This window comes from Pipistrellus hanaki (assembly GCF_964339955.1).
Source record: "Pipistrellus hanaki genome assembly, chromosome: 2".
In the NCBI taxonomy this organism is placed as follows: domain Eukaryota; kingdom Metazoa; phylum Chordata; class Mammalia; order Chiroptera; family Vespertilionidae; genus Pipistrellus; species Pipistrellus hanaki.
In genome coordinates this window covers 149696012-149722011 of record NC_140504.1, presented here as the reverse complement: position 1 = coordinate 149722011, position 26000 = coordinate 149696012, and the positions used below count along the sequence as shown (strand labels likewise).

Genomic DNA, 26000 nt, shown 5'->3' with positions numbered 1-26000 from the left:
ATGAAAGCAGTAAACATACTTATAAGATGTATATTAATATGTAAGATACTTAAAATATTATTATTTGAACATTAACAAATGAGGTTTCTTACAAATAATTATTTTAATTGCAAGGATATGGTTGCTGTTGGTGACAACATCTCAAATAAATATCCCCATTTTTGGACATCCAACATCCTTTACATATGATTTTTTTCAAGATCTTTATTGAGATATATTTAATACTAGAGGCCTGATGCATGAAATTCATGCAAGGGGCTTGACCTCATAGCCACAGCAGCTTGCCTTAGGCCTCACAGCCCTGGAGGATCTAAAAGCCGTCCAGAAGGATGTCCAGAAGGTTGTTCAGCTGTCTGGTCTAATTAGCATATTATACTTTTATTATTATCCTATCCAGTAAAAGAGAAACATGAAAATTGACAGTACCTCTGCTATGCGCACAAGCCACGCCCACCAGCCAATGAGGAATGAGTATGCAAATTAACCCAAACAAGATGTTGGTGGTCACAAAGCTGGAGTGAGCAGGAGGCTTGGGTTGCCCCCGGAGATAGAGAAGCCCAAGTTTCCTGCCTGCCCTGTCCAGCCCTGGCCTCTGCTGAAGGCTACAAAGTTTTAATTATAGAAGATAAATAAATCCCAGATACCTGCTTCCAAGCTGGCGCTGGCCTCTGCTTAAAGAGGCGCTGAAAAAATAAAAAGCAAAAAGGAGGGGCTGGGAGCTTGGGTCCTCAGAGCCCTGGCAAATAGCCGGGACCGGTTTGGCTCAGTGGATAGAGCGTTGGCCTGTGGACTGAAAGGTCCCGGGTTTGATTCTGGTCAAGGGCATGTACCTTGGTTGCGGGTACATCCCCAGTGGGGGGTGTGCAAGAGGCAGCTGGTCGATGTTTCTCTCTCATCGACGTTTCTAACTTTCTGTCCCTCTCAATTCCTCTCTGTGTAAAATCAATAAAATATATTTAAAAAAAAGAAAAGCAAACAAACCTATCTAATAAAAGAGTAATATGCAAATTAACCATTACTCCACAACACCCACCAACCATGCCCACAAGACACAGCCACCAGCCAATCAGAGAGAGTATACAAATTAACCCCAAACAAGATGGCTGTGGCCACAGAGAGCAGGAGGGAGGCTTGGGTTTCCCTGGCAATGGAGGAAGCCAAGCTTTCCACAAACCCTGGCTAGCCCAAGCCTCCACTCAAGGATACAAAGTTTCAATTATAGTAGGTAAATAAATTGCAACAGAAATGGCTGCCACCATGGAGCAAGCAGGAGGCTTGGCTTTGCTTCAGGCTACAAAGTTTCAATTTAGAAGATAAATAAATAAATTTCAGATACCAGGGCCTCCATTTGAGTCACAGAGGGGCATGGCCAGCCTTCAAACCACACCACACCCAGGCCACCCCATGCCCCAGGGGAACCGCCACCCTGATTTGGGACACCCTTCAGGCAAAACCAGCTGGCCCCTACCCATACACCAGGCCTCTATCCTATCTAATAAAAGAATAATATGAAGATTGACCAGAACTTCAACACACAAGATGGATGCCCCCATGTGGTCAAAGATCCTGCCCCCATGTGGACACAAGATGGCCACCACAAGATGGCCAGCAGGGGAGAGCAGTTGGGAGGGACTAGGCCTGCAAGAGAGGGCAGTTGTGGGTGATCAGGCAAGCAGGGGAGGGCAGTTAGGGGAACCAGGACAGCAGAGGAGGGAAGTTGGGGGCAAAACGGGCTGGCAAAGGAGCAATTAGACATCAATCAGGCTGTCATGGGTGTGGTTAGGAGGTGATCAGGCTGGCAGGCAGAAGCAGTTAGGGGAAATCAAAAAGGCAGGCAGGTGAGCAGTTGGGAGTAGCAGTCCTGGATTGTGAGAGGAATGTCCAGTGGGATCGGGCGTAAATGGGCAGTCGGACATCCCTCTAGGGGTCCCAGATTGGAGAGAGTGCAAGCTGAGCTGAGGGATATCTCCCACCACCCCCGTGCATGAATTTTGTGCACTGGGCCACTAGTCTATTTAATAAAATAGGCAAAAACAGACACCCCACAGGAGATTATATATGGATGGTAGATAAATATATGAAAAGATGCTCAAAAGCTATGTCAATAAGGAATTTCAAATTAAAGTAACAAAGACGTAACACTACACAGCTATTAGAATAGAGAAAAATCTAAAACACCGAGAGTAGCAACTGCTGGGGAGGGTGTGGAACAGCAGGAACTCATTCATTGCTGGTGTAAGTACACAATGTCACAGCTACAATGGAAGACAGTTCGGTGCTTTCTTATAAAGCTAAACATAATAGTACCAAAGGGTTTCAGAACAACCTCTTCAAGATATAGAATGTTGGTATATTCTTTATTTTGAGCTAAAAGCAAGTAAGATCCTGCAGGCTCAAGATAACTTCTGCCACAGAATCCTCAACTACCTAGAAAATTTTAAATTAGAGACCTGGCCCTTAGTAAGAGTTATTTCCAGAAATAACTTTTCATGACCTATCTATAGGGCAGAACAAACACCTCATTACTGAACACTTGTTTTTCGTATTGATTGAAGATTATCCTCCACCACTTTGAAGCTCCAGTCGTCTTACCATATTCCTTAGCTCAGGATGTCATACATACTTCATTTTACCTTCTGAACCCCTCATGTATGTAGGGTTCCCATACATACATGACTAATTAAACTTGGTTATTTTCTCATTCATCTGCCTCATGTTGATTTAATTATTAAATCAGGATAAAAATAAAATAAAATAAAATAAAAACAAAAATCAGGAGAAGGAACCTGGAAGTATAAAGGTTAATTTCTTCCTCCCCACAATGCTCCTCAGTATTTAACCCAATGAACTAAAAAGTATGCCCACATAAAAACCTACACATGGATGTTTAGAGCTGCTTTATTCATAATGGTCAAAACATGAAAGTAACTAATATGTTCCTCAGTAGATGAATGGAAAAATAAACTGGGTACATATATTCAATAAAATATTATTCAGCACTAGAAAAAAAAAGATTTAGCAAATGATCTACAAGGACATAGAAGGCCACCACATTATGAAACAATCAAATTTAACAGTCCATTCACAACAGCAGAATACATACTCTTCTCAAGTACCCACATTTCCCAGGATAGATCATATAGTAGGTTATGAAATAGTTTTTAATAAATTGAGAATGATTACATCATAAAAAGCATGACCTTTAACCATAAAGCAATTAAACTCAAAAGCAAAAATATAAATTTTTTGAAACTCACAAATATGTAGGAATTAAATAGTGTAGTCCTGAATGGGGATATGGGGTTCTCATACATACATGTGTATAAAATAAGATGAATGAAAACAAAAAGAAATTATGGAATTTAAGTACTGCAGTGCTCAGAAGGAAATTTATAACTATAAAACCCTATGTTCAAAATGAAGGAAGATCTTAGTATAACCTTCCAACCCTTAAGAAACTAGTAAAAAATTATAAACTAAACCCAATACAAACAGGAGAAAAATGATAAAGCAAATATAAGTACATGAGAAAATATAAGTTGGTTTTTGCAAAAGATCAACAAAATTGACAAATCTTTAGATAGATGTCCCCTTTTTAAATCGTTCAGCCAAGTTCAAAACCCCTGCCGTCCATTAAACATAGGCACATTTATTGGTCAAAATGTGTGTTTTATTCCCTTTAGCCAGTGAAGGTTTTCACATTTTACTTTTGGTGTGTGTGTGTGTGTGTGTGTGTGTGTGTGTGTGTGCTTAGAGGTTGCCATCACAGTTCAGATTTTATGTTTTTGCCTTATGTTAAGCCTGAAACTGGTAGAACAATGTTTGAGAGCATGCAGTCTTCTAGACTGCCAGAAATGTGTGTGATTTTATTCTTAAACCGGGCTTGTTAAGAGTTGACCTTGGGTCAAAATAGCTTGTTGTTCAGCCAGCGTTTGGTCAGAGGTTTTCCTTAGACCCTTTGTGCCAGTGAAGCTTGTGACTTATGTTAAAACATCTGTGTGGATGGAAAATACCTTTAAATCTATCCCATTTCCTCTTCTAATTGCTCCCAAGTGGGTAAAACCTAGCACATAGGCACAAACTTCTGGATCCTTAAGGTTGACTGTGATCCCTGGAGGGCTGTTTGCTGTTGCTCCCCCTGGTATCTCTGTTAAACTTCTGGTAGTTCCGTCATTTCACTTATTGCTACCAATACTAGGAAACTATGAGCACCCTCTTAACTGTTCTCCACCAAAACCTCCACTTTTTTTCAACAATGCCTTTAGGCATAGAATCTTCCTTCTGTTTCAGATAAACTCTAACACTTCAGTCAGAGCTGCAGAATTCTTCATCCTTAGTGTCTGTCTCTAATCCTGGGAAGAAATTCTGCTCTACTGCACAGGAGCAGGTGCGGGGTGGGGGGGAGGGGGGGAGAGGAAGGAAGGGGTCCACTCTTCTGCACAGGAACAGGAACAGGGATGGGGGAGTGTTCCACTCCATTGCCCAGGAATAGGGGTGAGGAGAGGGGTCTACACCTGGGTGACAATCCTGCTCTATGAGCAGGCACAGGTAAAGGGGAGTGGTAGCCACAGGTCTTATTTGCTTGCCCTTCCCAGTATGGAAGCTCTACTTTAAGAGCAGCTGGAGTGAGGGTAATCTAGCCCGAGTATTCTCACCCTACCATGCCTGAGATAGAGGCTGGGAGGGGGTATAGGGATCCTTAGGCTTCTGTCTGTGCCTTCTGCAACACAGGCTGGGTGAATGAAAAATGCCAGCAACCTGACCCTCCATGGTAAAACTGTAGTCTTATACTGGGCACAAGAGAAAAGAGAACCTGTCTTTTTGGCATGATAGGTTTAAAGTAGAGTGTTCTTGATAGAGCTTTTGTTTCTTCAACTTGGAACAAGTACGATGAGGACAAAGGAGCAGGTAATGGCTCAAATGTCACAGATTTTCACTCTTCTTACCAAAATTTAATATATTTTCTTAAATAAAGTGTTTCTCTATTTGTTATATGGCCTTAGGCTCATTTCTAGGAATTTTAAATAATTTATTTTTATAATTTTTACAAGCTAAATGGTGATTTTGCTGGGGAAAATATGTGCCAGGCTGCCCCCTCTACTATTCTGGAAGTCCTCTTCTCAATCTGATTTTGATTTTGATGAATTTACAATATGACTTTAGGCTTTGGCCACCTATCATTTGTTTGAAATATATTGAATTATGGGGTTATGAATATATTTTTTTCTTTTATGAATATGGCTGAAAAGGGTTATATTTATAGATAAACAAGGGGCCCAGTGCACGAATCTGTGCACTTTGAAAGGAACTGTGGGCCATGAGGCTGTGGTAGGCCCAGGGACGATTCTCAGACCCTCTTCTGCACCCCCACCCAGGCCCTCCACTGTGGCCCCTGGTCCCCTGTCCACTAGCAGCCCCGCTCACACTGCCACTGCTCTCAAGCACTGATGGCACCAGCCCCGCTTGCACCAGCCCTGCTCGCACCTGCTGATGGTGCGGAGCAATTGGGGCCAGTGTCAGCAGAGGGTGTGAGCAAGGTCAGTGCAGTCAGCAGTTTCAAACAGCAGCTGCCACCCTGATCACCCCTCAGGAACCAAGAGAGGTAGAGAAGCCCTCAGGGTGATCAGGGCCAGAAGCGCTGTTCACACTAGCTGATGGCGTTCAGTGATCAGGACCAGTGCCAGCAGCAGGTGTGAGTGCTAGGCAGGACTGCAGCATGGGGGAGCAAAGCATTTTCAGTAACCACCAGAGGCTTGCCCCAATGACAGCCACTGGTGCCTTGCCTTAGTCTGACACCCCCGCTCACCTGCTCCATCATCCTGCTGTGGGGCAATGCCTGCCATGTTCTGCACACACCTCTGGTGGTTAGCGCACATCATAGAGATTGGTTGTTCGGTTGTTCCACTGTTCAGTCTATTTGCATATTTAGCCTTTTATTATATAGGATATGGAGATTAGTACCACAGGTAAACCTGTTTTGATACTTAGGTTACTTTGGTTTAGAAGGCTCTTCCTGTTTATCCAATCTTACCATTCTTTACTCACTATATATTAGTTCATAAGACTTCATTTTGAGCCTCAAACCTGAAGCTTATTCCCAATTTATGGCTTTTGTTGTTGCCTTTGCTTGACATACTTTTTCCTACAATCTTTACTTGGATTATTTTTATATTCATTGCAGTATTATTCACAATAGCCAAGATATGGAAACAACTTATGTGTCCACAAATGAAAGGATAAAGAACATGTGAAATCCACACAACACAAATACTATTAAGTCATAAAAAAAAGTGAAATTTTGCCATTTGTAACAATATGAATGGATCACGAGGGTATTACGCTAAGTGAAACAGTCAAATACCATATAATCTCATTCTATGTGGAGCATGAAACAAAAACAAAATAAACAAAACCAAAATTAAACTCATGGAGGCAGACAAAATAGGTGAAGGGTGTTAATTATATAATGGCATATAGAAACTAAGCCTTTGGTGGTGAGTACAATGTGGTATATACAGACATCTAATGATAATGTTGCACACCTGAAACATGAAAGTTTATAAGCCAATATTATCTCAATTAAAAAAAAATTCTTTGGAGTCAGATGCAGTGCTTAGAACTGCTATTTCCCCCCTTACTTTCTTCCAATCTCTCTCACTCTAGCAATTTAATGGAAGCTACTATAAAGCTATCTGGGACAACAGGTGGGAATCCCACCTACTTACACTCTATCCTGAGTTATTATTTTCAACTAAGAGGTTTGGGTCTTTGTCCAAAAGTGTTATTAAACTTCATGTTTTATTATTCAGGGTTATCAAAGCAGATCGCTTTCCAAAGATGCAAGGACCTATATTTCAGAACTCTCCATTCTCTTTTATTTTGCCTTGAAAACCATCTAGTTTGGTGAGCACTTTTTCCTTTAGAGTAACTTACCAAACAGAGTGCAGTGCAATTAATACTCTCTTACTTTGATACTACAAAACTTAGATTGCCATTTTTCCAATCTCTGACATCAGTTTTCCCATGTGGTCACTAAGATGAGACCATATTTAAGGTTTTTGTTATGGAACCAAATTCTGTATTTATAGCATAATTAATCCTAACATCTATCTCATATAAACCCTGAAATTTCAATAGCTTAGCACAGTAAGGATTCATCTATCTGTCATCTAAGAACCAATGTGTATCAGTAGGACCTTGAGGATATGTTAATGGAACACATGGCCTCCAGGATCTACATTGCAGGGGAGAGAAGGGTGATCTTAATTGCTTTTACGCTCAAGTGATGTTTCACTTTTGCTCAAAGTCAGATGGACATAAATAGTAACATAATTCCTATATAACTACATGGGAAGCAGGTAATGCAATGTATGGCATTGTTATTTAGAATCAAAATTAAGTCCAAATGTATGAGATTCAAAAGTCTACTTTTTTTCCATCAAATTATATTTACTTTTATTTTAATATAATCTTAACCCTCTTTATTCTTGGTAAGAAGAATATTAAAAACATTTTTAAACTAATTTGAGCTATTATACTGATACAAAAGTATTTTTTTTGCTTTTAATTTTAAATGTAGCAACAAAGATTTCTAGTTTTATATGCATGTGTCTGCTCTAATTGTTTATGTGAAGTGATTTAGTTGATACTATTTTATATTCTGGGCTAAAATTCAGTTATTCCAGCAAACAATTTAGAAGAAAGGAAAAAAAACTGTTAAAATTGCCTAAAGCACAAGTGGAGTGAAATCAGCAAGATATGATAAACTGAATGAATTTGAAAAACAAATGTTGGAGGCAGAAAATGTAAACATAAAATCTCCTCTCAAGTCTTCATATCAGACTCCTAGGTGGATTTAGAGCAAGACAAAGTATGTAATGGGGGCAAAATGAAAGATTATATAAGTCTGACCAGGCACTTTGACATAAAGGCCCTCAAATAACAGACCCCTTGACTTTACATTTTGAATAAGAAAATAGCAGTTTTGTTCTCAGAAATGTGTTTCATAGCAGCAAATACTTTTTGTAAAGGATTTGAATTTACTTCCTCATAACTATATTTAAATATAAATGCTTTTCTGATATAGCTACAGAAGATGGGCTCATTTTTCAGCTAAACTTACTATAAAAGGATTAAAAAACACTAACATAATACACACTTGAAGAGTTACAATGTCTGTCTAGTAGGCCATATCCTTTTAGTAAAAATCAAGGTATTTATATATTTAATTTATTTTTTAAAATATATTTTTATTGATTTCACAGAGAGGAAGGAAGAGGGAGGATGAGAGAGAATCATCCATTGGCTGCCTCCTGCACAGCCCCTATTTGGGAAACCTGGGCATGTGCCCTCACAGGGAATGGAACTATGACCTTCTGATTCACTGGTTGATGCTTAACCATTGAGCAACACTGGCTGGGCTTAATTTCTTTTTTATTTTATTTATTTATTATTTTTTTATAATCCTCACACGAGGATATTTTCCCATTAATTTTTAGAGAGAGGGAAAGACAGAGAGAAATATTGATGTGAGAGAGAAATTGGTTGCCTCCTGCACACGCCTTGACCAGAGCCCTGGCCAGTGAGGAGCCTGCAACCAAGGTGCATGCCCTTGACCAGAATCAAACCTGGGACCCTTCAGTCTGCAAGCTGATGCTCTATCCACTGAGCCAAACTGGCTAAGGCTTAATTTCTTTTAAAAAACAATTTTTAATTGAATTTATTTATTGACATTGGTTATTATAAAATAGAAAAAGCATTCATGAAGTAACATGTCTCTTTAAAAACCAGAACTGCAGTGATATATCATTTTCATAAAGAAAAAAATATTTGATAAGGCAATATAAGATAAAAAGTAGAAGGAATTATAGGTGTAACTTAAATTAAAGAAGATAAACATATAAATTTATTACAAGCAAATAATTAGTAAAACTGGTATTTGGATAATGTTTACAACAAAAGCAATAAACTGTTTTTGCATAATTTGATAATATAAGACAATATAATACTTATCCTTATTCACAAGTTATAGACAGGGTCCCCACATAGCATAGAGACAAATACATTCTCTGAGATTACAGTTGAAGAAATGATAGCCTTTAACATTGCTTTAGTCAATAAGCAGTTTTGAAGAATTCAGCAAAATGAAAGGCTAAAGTAGAAATAACTTGAAGAAATATGTAATGCACTTGGAAACAGCAGTGGCATAAGATTTTCAAGCAAGTTAAATAAACTGTATAAGGAACCAAAATTAACCCTAATATATTATATAGCTCAGCTGTAATATTTATATAGTCATAAAATTAAAATATTAAATATTACTTAACCCCCAAATAGTGATAATATAATTCTATTGGGATAATATAGGAGGAGCACGTAAGCATGTGCATTAGGAATACATTTTTTTTGTAAAATGTTAAATGAGATATGAATATTTTATCTAGAGTGCTCAACTTAAATCTCGTCTTAATTAACATGTCCAATTTCTGAAAAATTTAATTACTCTTCATCAAAATCTATTCTTCAAATATAATTTTAAAATCCATATAACTAACCTTTTTGAATGAGATGTCTTGATTTTTTGCCAATATCTTTTGTCTTTAATTCAGATAAAAGAGAGGAAATATGTTTTCTCTGTTTACTAGAACTTATTAAATCAACAGAAGAAAGTATATGCTGTGGAAACAAAATAAAAGCAATGACACCAATGATAATCTCATATATATTTTAGAGTTATCAAAGACTTCTCACTTGTTAAACATCATCATTGATTTTCATTTTAAAACAACAACAAAACCTGTGAGATAAGCAAGAGTTAGGAAAGGTGAAAAGAATGCCATTGTGTGTTATTTGCATTAATTAGTTTTCTATTAAGAGTTAATGACAATGCTCTAAGAGATATTGAATAAAAGGGGGCATTTCAGGAAGATGGTATAATTAAAGGAACTAAGGGGGAGGAGAAATAAAGAAATAAACCGAGAAGTATTGAGTGTTTAGTGCCGCCCAGAAAGCCTAAAGGAAAATTCGGAGTAAGAAAGGAGATGAAAAATTGCTTCACAGAACACTAAAAGGTAGTAAAAAGAAAGAGAGAGAAATTGGACACGAATCATCACAAGTCAGACATGTGTGGAAGGAATAGATATTGAAAGGAGTTTCCCAGAGAATGGGCCACTTTCAGATATAAACTGGGCACTATCTGTAAAGTGGTTGGAAAGGTTTTAATAACTAATTCTAGTTATCCCTTTTCTCTTCACAGTCCATCCAGGAGTGATTCAGAGGATCCATGAGGTCAAGAACTCAGGCTCTTTAAAAATTTGTCATCTCTACCTTACTGTATCTAACTGGCTTCTACACCCAATGTTGACTCTGGAGTAAAACAGCTAGTTAAGCTCCAAACACAATATATGTATCTCAGTCAGCAATTTGGAGAAAGGGTGAAATGATAAAATACAGGCCATGTGTCTTAAGAAACTTTCCATCCACATGCTTTCAAATAACTTTAGTTTATTTCTCCAAATTGTAGTTTCTCCATAACTACAAAGGAGAGTACAAAAAATACAGCCTTTTGCTACGTAATTTGCTGCCTGACGTAAAATTGAGTATCTCTTATATATATAAAAAAAGACAAAGACATTTTATATGTTATGTTCTCTAATTTATTTGAATGTTCAATCAATAACAGACTGCCACATAAAAAAAAATAAGAATCTTGGGAGGGGATATACATTTGTATTTTGAAAACCCATCCTATTATACTTTCCTTGACTAGAACCACTCGTCTTAATTCTGAAGACTAAATATCTATCTTCAAATAAATCTCCTTTGGGAGATGTTTGCTTCTGTTTATTTGTGTCTGGAATACTTGTATTGTGCTTATCATTTGTCACTGTTTTAAAGCTCTGTATAAATATTAATTTATGTCATATTCATAATGATCATGAGCTATGTATGCTCTTTTACCTAGAAAATATCAGAGACATTTTACACACAAGAAAATTGAAGTCATAACTTTCCTCTAAACCTACTATACTTACTTCTAGTTTTGATGACCAGCACCACCTTCATCCATTGGGAGAAAATTCACATAAACTCTCTAATATGTGATAGCTGGCAGAATTTTAAAATAGGTAACTCATTACCATATCCACCTTGACCTGTCCACTTGTGCAAACATCTTTATTCTATAATTTAACAGAGACACTTGAATATGTGTCTTGGTCCCCTGTATTTACAATTTTCTGCCCAAATCCCTATATCATACAATAGATACATATTTAAATAAATATCCTTGGTTTTTTCTATATTTTTCTATATTTTAAATTTTATATGTTATGTTCTCTAATTTATTTATTGAAAATGATTTGTTTTGATGTGATGACTCACTGTGCAAGAATTTTTGAATGTTCATGACAGATATAAACTGGTCTTAGAATAAATCTCAATATTTGTTTTTCACTAAAAAAATTTTTGCTAATCAATTCTTACATTTACATGACAAGGATATATTTTTTTGATAGAAAAACAAATAAGTAGGTACTTTTGAGCTCCTGTATTCTTTTTATAGTTATATTTTCTTACAGTTGCCAAGAATAATTTTAATATAATACACAATGTCAACACTATCAAAATATAACTTTTAATAATGTTGCTTCTATTTTCATCTGGGTTCACATCTTTCTATTAAACAAAGTAGGACAAAAAATGTAGACAACTGTTTTGCAACCAAATCTGCAACAACCAATTGCAAATGCTTTTCAACCTCAAATTTACCCATTCTTAACTCTTCAACTTATGTGATCATTCTTGTATTTTCTTACTTCTAGACATTTTCCTCTATTTTAGTAATCTCTTTGTCTGTCCCTCCTAACAATATAATTCATCAAAAATCTTTGCCATGCTACCTTCTAAATGTATTTCAAATCTGTTCACTTCTATTTTCATTTCACTTCTAGTCTAAACTATAAGAACTGCCTCCAACCATAAATAGCCTCCTATAGGTCTCAGTCTTCATCTTGGCTTTCACAATACATTTATTAAAGTACAATACATTTATTAAAAGTACATCTGATTATGCTTCTCTTTAGCTTTTTTTCTTCTTCTTCTCCTTAGCTTTAAATACTCTGCTAGACTGCCTAAGGTGCTCAGTCTTTACCATAAGCTAGAAAACAAAACAAAACAACAGCAAATTATGGTCCTTGACCACACAGCCAAACTCATCTCATTGCTACTAGACTTTGTATATTATACTCCTATCACACTGGATTTCATTCAATCCTTGAACCCAACTCAAATTAAACAAGATATTGCATGCCTCAATTCCTTGTGCAAGCTCTTCTCTCTGCCTAGACCACTCCTTCCTATACTCTGTATGGCTAACTTCTTACTGTTCAGATCCTAACTTTAAATATTACCTCCTCAGAAAAACATTCTGTGACAATCTTGTAAAACGTAGGCTTCCTCCTACAGTTCTCTATCTCAATACCCTATTTATGTAGGTTATAATTTCAAATTGAGAGAATACAATGCTAGCTCAAGAATAATAATAACTGATACTAGCTAGATAAAGTAAAGGGCATGAGGAAGTTTCAGAGTGTACAGGTTTGTTTCTTTGAAAATCTCTCCAAAAATTTGTTCATTAATTATTACTTTTATGACAGTGCCATTCTACTCATAATACTCTTTCCTAATACATGTATTACCTTGTATACTAGTTAACAAATTATATGGTGATAATTGAGGATCATTCTGTATTGGATTACCTAAAGATCACTCTTTAAAAATAATATAATGAACACTACATAATAAATATTATTTTGTTCAGAACTGTCAAAGGGCTAGTGTATTCTACCTTATATCATAGTTAAGAACATTTCTCACTCCTAGAAGAAATTATACTGTAAGAGTACTGGGAGTATGTTTACTTATCTCAATATCCCTGCACCACTTTAAATTCTTCAACCTCTGTTGGAAGTACCAACTCACAAAAGCAGCAATAAAAATATTGATTAGTTTGAAAGTTTATTAGTTTATTCAACAAATATGTATTGAGTGCTAATTAGTATATCCATGACTAGGCTAGGCATTGGCACAAAGTTATTATTTTGTGAATATTTAAATTCTATACTTCTCAAAAATACTTCATAATTTAATGACATCCTCTATGTGGATGTGAAAAAGATGAGAAGCAAGAGATAGATATTGAAACTGAGAAAAACACAGTAAAAAGCACAGGCTGAATGCTACACACACTCATGATAAAATTATGTATTTTTATTAAACCACATCTATTAACTCAATTAGTTAAAATAATAGTTTTCAATGCTGCTCAAGTAGTCCCCAAAAGACACAAGTTCACATGATGGCGAAAAATTTAATGATGGGCAATTAAACAGTGATTTTTAAAGGAAAAAAACATACATTTTTGTTAAGAGTAAAATATATACCCCAAGAGTCTATATTTCTAGGCATATTTGAACACTGTCTGGTTTTTATGAACAGAGGAGAAAAGAGCAACAGATAGGGACAGCCAACAGATTACTAATGTTTAGGTTGATCTTTATATCCTAAACACCTTAAACATTCCCAGCATTTTAGAGACTTTATACATTTTAAATTTGGGTTTAGAATCTGAGGAGGGGCTATCTTTACCATAAGGAAAACATTTCAATAAGTTAACATAGAAGCCATATACATAATTATATTTTTAAAGTAAAACATCATAATTAATTTAAATATCCTTAGTAAACATATGTTGACAAACTATCAAATTGACTCAATGTTTTCTAAAATTGAAGTTATAGCCTCCTGCAACTCAGAATAATATACTCATTTTTGAACTTCAGAATATATGTAAGTGCTGCTTTGCATAAGCTTTTGTTGCAATTATAAGGATTAAAATTACTATTTCAAATTTATACAATTATTCTCCCCTCACCCAATGCTAGAGCAAAAGGTGGATTATTTAATGGGTGAGTTATATAATAGATGATGTGATACATAGACTATATACATGTATATATAGTATACATACACATACTCAGGAAATATTTACTAGAAGCCAGTGCACAAAATATGTGCAATGGCAGGGGGAGGGGTGTCCCTCAGCCTAGCCTGCACCCTCTCCAATCTGGGATCCCTTAAGGAATATCCAATTGCCCATTTAAACAGGCAGTCAAACATCCCTTTCACAATCCATGATTGCTGGCTCCCAACCGCTTGCCTGCCTGCCTGATTGCCCCTAATTGCTTCTGCCTGCCAGCCTGATCACCCCCAAACCACACCCCTGCCAGTCTGATTGATGCCTAACTGCTCCCCTGCAGGTCTGATTGCCCCCAACTGCCCTCCCTTGCCAGCCTGGTTACCCCTAACTCCCATCCCCTGCTGGCCCAGTAGCCCCTAACTGCCCTCCCCTGCTGGACATATTGTGACCACATGGGGGTGGCCATCTGTATGATGATGTGATGGTAAATTTACATATTACCTCTTTATTATATAGGATAGGTTTAGTAAAGTACTAGCACTGACCCTGTTAGCCAGCTCACAAATTACTCAGTGCAAATCTCAATTTGTGTGACTTCACTGTGTATTAGCACAGTTTCTTTCACAACCTCAGTTCTACTGTCTTATCGGAAATATTTCAGCCATAATACAAATGCTTATTATTCACATGAAGTCCAATATTTCTATGGCTGGATAAAATGACTCAAAACAGTAGTTTACCAGGACTTCCAAAGATACAAACAGCCTTATATTAGGTTCTTAAACTATTGAAAGAGGAATTGTCTGAATGCTTATATTTTATTAAACAAAGACTTACATATAAGGGCATGTCTGCAATTTACTATGAGTCTCTCTGAGCTTCCTAGGAGAATACCGTCAGCAAAAATCCATGCCTATTTGGAATATCTCTAAAAGCAGCAATGTTATTTTATATTTAATATTTTCTAAGACACAGTACCTAAATTTGTTTTGAGAAAATTCAGTCCTATCAATTTCTAAAACACAAACCTTGTCATTCAAAGCTTAGGCCAATATTGAAATACAATGAAATAGCCATAGCCACTCTCTTTTACCTGGAAGAAATAAAAATTCATTCTAAGTGGTAAAGAATGGTCATTTTATTGTTTTTGTTATCTTTGTTATTAGGGAGGAAAAAAGAGAGCTTAAAGGGTTTTGCATTAGCAGTCTTTGCAAAGCAAATTTTAGATGATACATTTCACTGGATTTAAAAATGGTAATATTAGCTCTCTTGTATGAGCAAGTTAATAATTTCATGATCATTGTTATACAAGTTTCAAATTGTTAAAATACGCTGGCATGGATGAACTAAGTGTATTTCTCTTGTCAACTTTACACTGATCTTGTGTGTACAGCTGATATCCCTAGTGTCCAATCTGAGTACAGGCTTTCATCCTGTTGTCCAGGGAATGATGGGCACAATTCCTTTTGACACTGATGAGAGGTGAATACATACATAAATCCAGCCCACTTCAGTGAAAATGGACCCATAATTTTTTTTACCCTGAATAAAAATACAGTAATCAAGTTTAAAGATGGAAAAAATACAGTCGAACTCTTGAGGTGTACCATTAGTTAATGATAGTCAGCAAACATTACATTTGCCTTGAGGACAGTAAGTTCCAGATTTGCATTTAGGTGCTCATGAATTCTAATGATCATGGATCTCTATATGATAGGAAGAAATCTAAAAACACGTATGATAGGTTTTTCACATTTCACTGAACTCAAAAGTTGAAACTAAAAAGGAAAGGTATGGGTTTTACATATTTTATTCTACCTCTATTCTCCACTAAGATCTTCCTTGCAAAATAAGAAAACGCATTTCCTATAAATATTTAGAAGTTGAGAATACACACTATTTCTAACATAAAGACTTTGCACCAATTTTTAAAAAGTGTGTATCTTTTATAAAACTTTAATGGTGTCTCTGAACTAGTATTTTCAAGACTACATCAGAATTTCTAAAATTGGTGGGGGAAATTACTTGGCATAGTGTGTAAGAACAATTACCTTATATGAGTATCCTACCGCTAATAGTAGCTAAAGAAACATGCTATGAAAAATTAAGGCTATGCAGCACAACATTTTTATTTTCTTAAATAACCCAGTAATTATTTATGATTAATTGACCCACATAATTCATTATTAGTCTGTTTATATCATTAGCCTCTAGAATTTCTGAGATAATAAATTTTATTATAATGGCCACAGTATCTATTAACCCCTTTACTTTCTCTAGTAACCTCTTTACCTTTTCTATTTTTGAGGGTGTTGTTCTGAGTTCTAGTAATACAATACCGGCAAGAAAATCCATTTTATTTACATAGTCATAATGTTTTAAGATCCTGTTACACTCTATGCTTTATTTTTTACTTGCATGTTATTTTTAACCTATGGTCTTTAGATTCTTCTCTTCCCACATATAAAAATCTCAATAATAAGAATTGTGTTAGCTATCTTTTCATAGAATCACAGTAGATTAATATTTTCAGGAAATAACTCCATGAGTTATGAGTAAAAATACAAAATAACCTTAGAGTTTGAACTATATTTATTATAAATGTGATAAATATTATTTTAAATTAATATTTTGTTGAGTGCCTCTTATGTGCATATCACTGTGCTGGGTAAAAGGTGTCAAAAACAAATAAAATACAACCTGCTGTAAAGCAGTATCCATTCCTACAGTAAAAATCATTCACATAAAATAGCCACCTTCAAAGGAAATAGGACACAAATAAATTTAAATAGAAACAGATACCAGAAAACTATTAGCAGCAATATTCTAATTAATTAGAGAAATTAATTTCACTGAATATTAAAAGAAAACAAGTCTTTGTTCCGAGTCTCATCAGCAACTTTATCCTTTTAGTTAATGCTGAAAATTGAAGCAGAGAGGAAAATAGATAATGAGGTATAATGCTGAAATAATCTCATTTATAAACAAAAGGAAGTAAAGATCGGATTCCAGGAAGGATATTTGGGGTTGGGCATTAGGAGAATGAACAAATTTTAGTGCTTACTTTGAGATGGATATTGTCTGATGGCATAATTGTTGAAAGAAGGTAATGTGCTGAAATGCAGGAGCATTGGAGGGAGGACCCATAGCAGGGCTTTTTTTTAATCTTATTATCCCTATCTATGAAAAAGATTCAATGCTCTCAAGTAATAGCTGACTGATTCATAGTAACCAAGATCAAATATAGTTATTTTTACCAAGCTTAATCATACTACTGGAATCTCTCACAATATGCAGGAAGAGCTATTTGTAATATAGAATGCTCTATTTCTGAAATTATCTTTTCCTTCCTCTGGAGCTACTAAATCTCCAACATAAAAACTCTACTCTCCTTCCAATTCTGAGGCCTAAAGTTGGAGACAATAAACCTTTCCAGATCAGTACTTACCCGAAGAGCTCCCTGTTAATTTCCTTTGCTCATAGCCTAACACTTAATCCTGGTAATAAGTTTTTTTTTTCAATCCTCACCCAAGGATATGTCATCATTTATTGATTTTAGAGAGAGAAAAGAAAGAGGAGAGACAGAGGGAGAGAAACACTGATGTGAGAGAGAAGAATTAATAGCTTGCCTTCCACATGTGCCTCAACTGTGGATCGAACCTGCAACCTTTTTGATGTATAGGATGATGTTCCAACCACCTGGGCCACCTGGGCAAGGAAATCCTGGTATTTAAGTTTTGATCTCATTCTTGATCATTCATCACTCTTTTGTGTTTTTGCAATGTTTCCCAGTTTTAACTGGACATCTTCCTTGAGCTATTTCCCAAGCCATCCAGTCTTTAGTATAAGTTTTGTTACTAAAACATAGCTCCTAGGTTTTGATACCCGATGGGAGACAACATTAATCCCAACTTTCAATCTCAACTTGACCAGATTTCAATGTTGGTATACTTTTCATATCCTCTTCCCTAAGTACATATGATTCTACAAATTGTACAAATGGTCAATTGGTGATAGCATATAGACAGAGGATAGAGCTTACAGTACTCCTTGAATTTGAAGGTACTTACCAGACTGGCCACCCTTTGCTAGCTCCTATCACTATAACCACTTAATTTCCAAATTCTTTCTTGTCTAATCAATTTTGCTTCAATTAATATACCATTTCCTATGAATTCCAAGATAAAATATATGTTAAAGTTCCAATTTGAGTGATATTTAAAAAAAACGGTAATGTTATCAGAAGGTTTAGCTCAATGGAAAGCATTTTGAATAAACAGGGCAGATGTAAAAAGGTATATAATACTTTATTTACATAAGAAAAACATGGGGCAAACAGATAATAATAAATAAAGAAATTAAAGAGAAATATAAAAATATTAAACAAGCTGAAGTGTATTATTTATAAAATAATAAGAAAAAAACATTGAAAAGGTAAACTGAAACAAAATTTTAAGAGGCCCATAAATTACTGAAATCTATAGCCTCTATTATTATCATTCATCTAGACTCTGGAAACCTTCCTACATTCTCTTATCAATTATAAAATTTCACTACCTAGAAAACTTTAGGCTTATGGTATAAGATTCCACCCTTTACTCTCTCCTTTATATTATAAATAAAACAATTAAATAATCATCCTAACATCTGGTTAACCACCATCCTTTACAAAACTTTGAATAAAAAAATGTATCTTAATTTTAAATAATGTAATATGCATAAATTCACTAAATTAAATGCATACTTTTTCATATCTATACTAATAAAAGGTCTGTGGCCATGATGCCATAACACTGTCATGACCAAATGAGCAATGGCTCTCATGGCAGGCAGGCAAGGTGCAAGCTACTAGCAGCAGAGGGCTATGAGCCACAGAGGACGGATTGGCCAGGTGAGGCAAGGGAAGCAAGCTACTTGTGCACGATTTCATGTGCACTGGGCCTCTAGTCAAATAATAATCTTAATCCCTCAAGCAAAAATTAGTATGTTCATTAACAGCCCTATCCAACTTCAGTTTCCATAATTCCTCTCACAAATCTCTTAGCATAGTTAGGATGATGTATTTTCCATTCATACATGTACCAAACTAATTCTCACCTTCATAGCTTTGGTCAAGAAGTTGTTTTGTTGTTGTTTGTTTGTGTGGTTTGTGTGTGTGTGTGTGTGTACGTGTGTGTGTGTGTTTTAAATTTTACTTTCGATATTTTATTTTTTAACATTCAATTATTTGTATGTTTGACCACACACATGGTGCTTAAATATAGAAGATATATTGATAATTATTATATTACCTCATCTAAACCAGAAATTCCTAAAGAATAAAAGATTCCACTCACTCTTGATTTGCTCATCGTATGCTGAAGTAAAAAGAGCACTGAAATTAGAGTATATGTATAAACATGTGTGAATATATATCTATTGCCTAAAAGTATACCGGTAAAGCTAATTTTGTGATTATAAAGGCCATGAAATTTACACAATAACACATGGTCTATCAGTGATATAAAACAGTGCTCAGGTTGGGAGCATGTGGGAGGCAGTCAATCAATGTGTCTCTCTCACATGTCTCTATCTCTCTCTCTCCTCCCTCCTGCTGCTTCCCTCCCTCCCTCCCACTTTCTCCAAAAAGAAAATGAAAAAATATCCTTGGGTAAGGATTAACCAAAAAAAGATATTGTGTTTGATTGAGTAGACTCAAGAAGAATATCATATAGAAAGATGTTAAAAAGATAGCAATATAATTAACATATAGCAAAATTTATATCCCCCTTGTAACTCCTAATTTTTATATCTGAGTTTAAGTAATTTAATTTTCCTTTATTCACCTCAATGAACAAAGTATTTGTGGAGTATTATTATGAGCAAATTACACTTCCTAATTCTTTATCTTTTCCAATGTGTTTTGCTATTATGTAAATCCCCTACTCAGTGTTCTTTTTCTAGTGATCTCTCATTTGACCTTGACAACCCCACAGTTTTGTATCTAAGATTATGTATTAATCTACATCTCCCTTCTGCTTTTCAAAACTAATTGTACAATTGCTTGGTTTCAAATCCATCCTAACCACATCTATGGAGCTAAGCAGAATAAATGGTGTCACAGGTTGTTTTTTCCAGAATGAAGATATCAAAACATAGTTAAGTGCACAAAAGGTTTACTGGGAAGTACACAGGTTATAGGAAAATGGAGGAATGAGAGCAAACCAACCACAAACCCTGGAGCAAAGTTTGTCTATCTGCAAGTCCCACACTGAGCAGAAATGGCCAGAGAAATTGCTCTGCCTTACTCAGGAATTGCTGGAGGGTGCCTAGAGAATAGTGTGACCTCAACTTGACACCAGAGGTGGACCCTAAAAGAAAACTAACAGTTGGAGTTGGCAGCTAACTGCATTCCTTGCATCTGAGCATCTATAAATGGTAACTAATACCATCCTTGTTTGCTTCAGTCCGAGTTTCATTCATCTAGCTCCAAGTCTTCTCCATTTAGCCTCAGTAAAATATTTTACTGAGGGGAAAAGACTCTATTTTATTTTTCCTGTCAATGAGGAGCATATGGCCTGAAACCTAAAAAGCACATAATAAATACCTGAAAAACATTATTAAATGGCTAAGTTTAGCTCTTCTTGCATTGCTGAGGTCATTAAGCAACAGCTGTAGTTCTAAGCCATCATTATTGCTTCTAAGGATCACTTTAAAAAGGATGAATTAAACATAAATTAAATTATTCTTAGCTTCTGGTAGCCCTAGTATCTGCCCTTATAAACACTTCTGATAAGTATCTCATACTTCTACCCCACATTAAAAGCCACTACTTCCCAAAAGGCTTAGTATTCAGGACAACTCCAATTTCTTTCATGAACCCCATTAGCGGCAGAAAACAGACTAATCTGAATTTGTATACTCCTCTCAATTCCACACTTTACATAATCAGTCCCTACCCAGTGAATGTTTCCTAGTATTTTCCCTTCCCCTACAAGTTCCCTTTCAGCATAGAACTTGCTTGACTTCAATTATTAAGGCCTTAGAGTTTTTAACAGTGCTAAGAATGGTCTACATATTTAAAACTATACCCATCTGAAATGAACTGCATTGGGGATGGGTCCCCAAAATGACTGTCAGAGAACAACAAATAGCAATTTTTAGAGAAGATATAAGCACACTGTTACAAAGCTTCCTGTTTAGAATTATAAGTTAAAACAAAATCCCAGAAGCTCATTGATAAGAAAGGTCTGTTTCCAGTATAAGGAAGAACTCTCACTTCACAAAACAATACAATTTTAAAAATTTAAAATGTTTACCCATAATTTTCTTTTTTAACACTTCACAATAAAATGAGGTGACTGACTCATTCTACATCTCCTGAGTGTGATATAAGATCAGCGTTCTCAATCAACCTTAGTATCATTTACTGTTAAAGAGGGCAAAAGTAGATTCAATATTTTGTGGTTTGCAAATGGAGCTGATTATACTTTCCTCTTCCTCCATATTTACCTGAACTTAAAGTAGGTACCAAAAAACCCTTCAAATATGATTAGGTACTTGGATTTAGAAAATCAGGGCCACCTGGTCCTCCTATGCAAGCTAAGCTCCACACAACTCCAGGGAATGACTTCCACATAGACTGTGATGTAAACGTACCCGTGCCCTGTGCAACGCAGGGGCCCTGAGGAAGGAGAATCTTTCTCTTTCCACTGCTACTCACATTCACAATGTGATACATCATCTCATTTTTCTATAATCAAAAGAAAACTAAACTTCACCAAAGAAGATACACATATAAAAATAAGCCATTGGGGAATTGCAAATTAAAGCATCAATAAGATACTATTGCACACCTATTAGACTCACCAAAATCCACAACACTAACAACAGCAAATGTCAGCGGGGATATGGAGGAATAGAAACTTTCATCCATTGCTGGGGGAATGCAAAACTATACAGCAACTTTATTTTTTTTTTTAAATATAGTTTATTGATTTTTTACAGAGAGGAAGGGAGAGGGATAGAGAACTAGAAACATCATAGGCCAGCTGCCTCCTGTACACCCCTTACCGGGGATGTGCCCACAACCAAGGTACATGCCCTTGACCGGAATCGAACCTGGGAACTTTCAGTCCACAGGCCTATGTTCTATCCACTGAGCCAAACTGGTTTCGGCGGTACAGCAACTTTAGAAGACATTTTGGCATTTAAACAAACAAACATGCTCTTACCATCTAATTCAGCATTCATGTTCCCTTGTCTTTCTTTGCTCATAATTGCCAAAACTTGGAAGTAACCAAGATATCCTACAATAGGTAGATGAATAAATAACCTGTAGTACTAAGAGGAGTTAGACAGGGTTAGGCAGACTGGGTAAGGGGGGGCGGGGGAGGGGAGAAGAAGAAGAAAGTGTAGACATAACTGCAGGGCTGAGAAAGGCCAAGCTCCAAACTGCAAGGATGTTTACCTTGCAGGAGCAAAATGTTATAGGATTACAGGGCAGGAGGAATAGGGAAACTGAGACAGAAAAGTTAAAACAAGGCCAAACAGTGTGGGCAATTTACAGCCAGCTTGTAATTAACAAAACCTATTATCTTCCTTAGTCAAGGACACAGAGCAAATGGTTAAAAAACCTCCCTAATGAGAGAAAGGAAAAAAAAAAAAATGTCGTTTTACTCCTTAAGCAGAGAATCCAACAATGCCAAGGATGCCAGGTGCTTTTCATGAATTCTGGGAAAGCCACAGCAAAGTAAAAAGGAACCTTGAGGATTAATCTGTACCAAAATAGTCAGCAGAGGAATTTTGAAGTCTATGGACAGGAGGGTGTATGATGCCTTTGACCCCACCCAACTCGCTCTTCAGATTAGCCAAGAACCTGTCCATGCTTCCTGAGCCATGGAAGTTTGCTTGCTTTGCTTTTGCTTTTTCAATAAAGGTGTATGTTTAATTGCTTTGATGAACTGGCTTTTCACAAGGCAGGAAGGGTCTCATCTAAATGCATTTATATGAGAAGACAAGGATAGAGGTTGGGGACAGCCCTCTCCCACTGACTCAGGGGCTGTTCTGTCTGGTAACAACTCTCTGGTGTCAGTGACAGGTGCCTGTAACAGTAGCAATGAAATACAATTTAGTGCTAAAAATATGAGCTATTAAGCCATAAAAGGGCATGGAGGAAATTTAGATACATATTACTAAGTGAAAGATGTCAATCTGAGAAGGATACAAACTAAATATATGATTCCAACTATATGACATTCTGGAAAAGGAAAATCTGTGGAAACAGTAAAAGAATTGTTGTTTGCTAAGAGATAGGGGGAGGGAGGGATGAATATGAAGAGCAACAGAGGACTTTTAAGGCAATAAACCTATTCTATATGATACTCTCTAATGGTAGATACATGTCATTATGTATTTGTCACAACTCATAGACTGTACAAGTCAGGAGTAGACCCTAATGTAAACTCTGGATTTTTGGGAGATAATGATGGATCATAAAGTATAGAAAATGCACCACTGCAGGAAAGGTTGTGCATGTGTGGGGACAGGGAATACTTGAGAACTCTGTACTTTCCACTAATTTTGCTATGAACCTGAAAGGGCTCTAAAAAATAATGTTTATCTATAACAGTAAAAGTGTAATATGCTAATTAGACCAGACATCCTTTTAGATGACCTGCTGGATGAAGCAGTGCAGCGGGAGCCAACCCCCTTGCAAGAATTTTGTGCATCAGGCCTCCAGTTAACTATAAAAAAGAGAACTGATTATGTGAACTATGATACAAAATAGAGGTTCCTGAAAGCAATATTTCCATATTTATATTATAAATAACTCAGGTATAATCTTTTTATCCACAATGAATTTTTTTTTTATGTAAGTAAATATGATTTCTGATAGTTTCTTTTTATCAGAAAAAAAAGGAATAATTACCTAACATTCTGACACTTAAATAGCACTATAAAAATCTTGACAATGCTCTCATGTATTTGCCATGCAAAAGTATTATAATTAAAGAAACTAGAAATACCCATCAGAAAGGATATATGCACCCCCATGTTCATAGCAGTACATTTTACCATAGCTAAGATTTGGAAACACCATAAGTGCCCATGAGCAGATAAGTGGATTAAAAAACTGTGGTAAGTTTACAAAATGGAATACTAAAAGGAAGAATTCTTACTATTTGCAACAGCATGGATAGAACTGGAAAGCATTATGCTAAGTGAAATAAGCCAGTCATACAAAAATAAATGTCACATGATCTCACTCATTTGTGGAATACAATGAACAACATAAACTGATTAACAAAAATAGATTCAGAGACAGAAAAGCATCGATTTGACAGTCAAACCTCATAGGAAAGGTAGTGGAGGGTGGGGGTAAGGAGGAGAGATCAACCAAAGGTCTTGTATGCATGCATATAAGCATAATCAATGGACACAGACAACAGAGGGGTGATGACATGCATGGGGGGAGGGGCAATGGGGGAATAAGTACACATATGTAATACCTTAATCAATAAAGAAAAAAAATTAAAAAGAAAAACATGAATGAATAGCTGATTGGTATATACAAAAAAAAAGCTAGGTTATATTTTTGAGCCTTTAATAAAAAAATTACTGTATATTATAGTGAAATACCAAAAGTTCATTGGGTTTAAAAAATAAATCTATAAACCTTCAGTAAAATATGTTTAGTAATAATTAATGGAAAGGATTCACAGAAGAATTATATTTGAGAAAATCTTATTTTGTTTTATAAAAACATGGCAAAATTTTAGTAATGAGAAAAATGAATCTTTGGAAGGAAAAAAATCAATAAAACATGCTAGAATTAAACCAAATCAACAGTTCTAAAGAAAGTCTTACCTTAGTATAGGCAACTGCCATATTAGATTATATCTGGTATTTCCAGGAACTATGCAATGCCATAAAGGAATACAAGATGTAAACACTCGCTGTTTAAGAAGTGGTGCCAAGTAAGAGATCCCTTCCTCAGAAATTGGACTGGATTGCTCTGTTGATCCCTTTCCTATTTTGCTGATGACTAGGAAGAACATATGCACTCTCTCCAGAAGTATCAAGACAAAGGGCGTAGTGGTTCCTGATCAACACTCCTTCTAACCTCTTTCATTCTTTCTGTTCCTTCCTAACAAAATATGACTAAACCAGCTTAAGTGTCAGATAAGAGAGTGTGGGTGGGTGGAAAGAGAACCACTAAGCTGCCTCAGAGATAAATATATGGCAAATTGCTTCCTCCCACACCCTTCTGAACTTCTTTCCTTTTGGCTCCAATGGGTGTGACTTTTTCTCATACAATATCCCTTCTAAAATTCATGGTTGCAATTTAGGAAATAAGTAAAAAGAGACTATCCAAGCTAACAAAGAACAGATAAAAAAGAAAATCTAAAAGTCTAGCCCAGTCTACTAAAAAATTAGAATGAAATTTTAGGTCAAAGTCCCAGTGAGTAACTGCTTTGTTTGCTATTACTCCTTGTACATATCTTCTCCTCGGTATCCTTTGAGGAAAAGTGTTGATTATGCCAAAGCAGATTTCAAATAATCTTGGATGTCAGCAAAATCAATAATAATCTAGATTTAGCTTCTATATTTCCCTGAAAGCCATTATAATAATACACAAGTTTCCTTAAAATATAGAATTATGGTGGTCATATTACCACCATAATTCTATATTTATGTCAGACTATTCTATAAGAGGTGCAACCATCATTTGACCAATAACTGTAAGTCATATATGAAAATAATATTTCTAGTGATTATTTCAGATCCTTAATTTTTTTTCCATTCTGAACAAGTTTTTCAGAGTCCTTCCTCTTAGCTCCTTCTTTTTGGTTCTATATCTCATTTAAAGTTTATTCTTGCATCATAAACTCTGGTGTTTCTATGAACTCTGGCTTTGATGCACAACATTTATTGAGTGAATGCAACTTGAACTCACTCCTCTGGCTCTTTCCATGAATATAAGAAGTTATAAACCCTTTATACAAAACCCTTCATCCCAAAATAGAAGCAGATTTAACCA

The 26000-nt window shown here is 35.8% G+C and overlaps 1 protein-coding gene across 1 annotated transcript in view; it reads right to left on the bottom strand.

The window, feature by feature from the left end:
* Positions 1–26000, bottom strand: part of LRRIQ3 (leucine rich repeats and IQ motif containing 3) — a 79796-nt gene that overhangs the window by 19016 nt on the left and 34780 nt on the right. The window contains exon 7 of the mRNA XM_084872820.1: positions 9555–9675. Coding sequence (XP_084728946.1) covers positions 9555–9675 — 121 coding nt within the window. The remainder of the gene's footprint in view (positions 1–9554; positions 9676–26000) is intronic.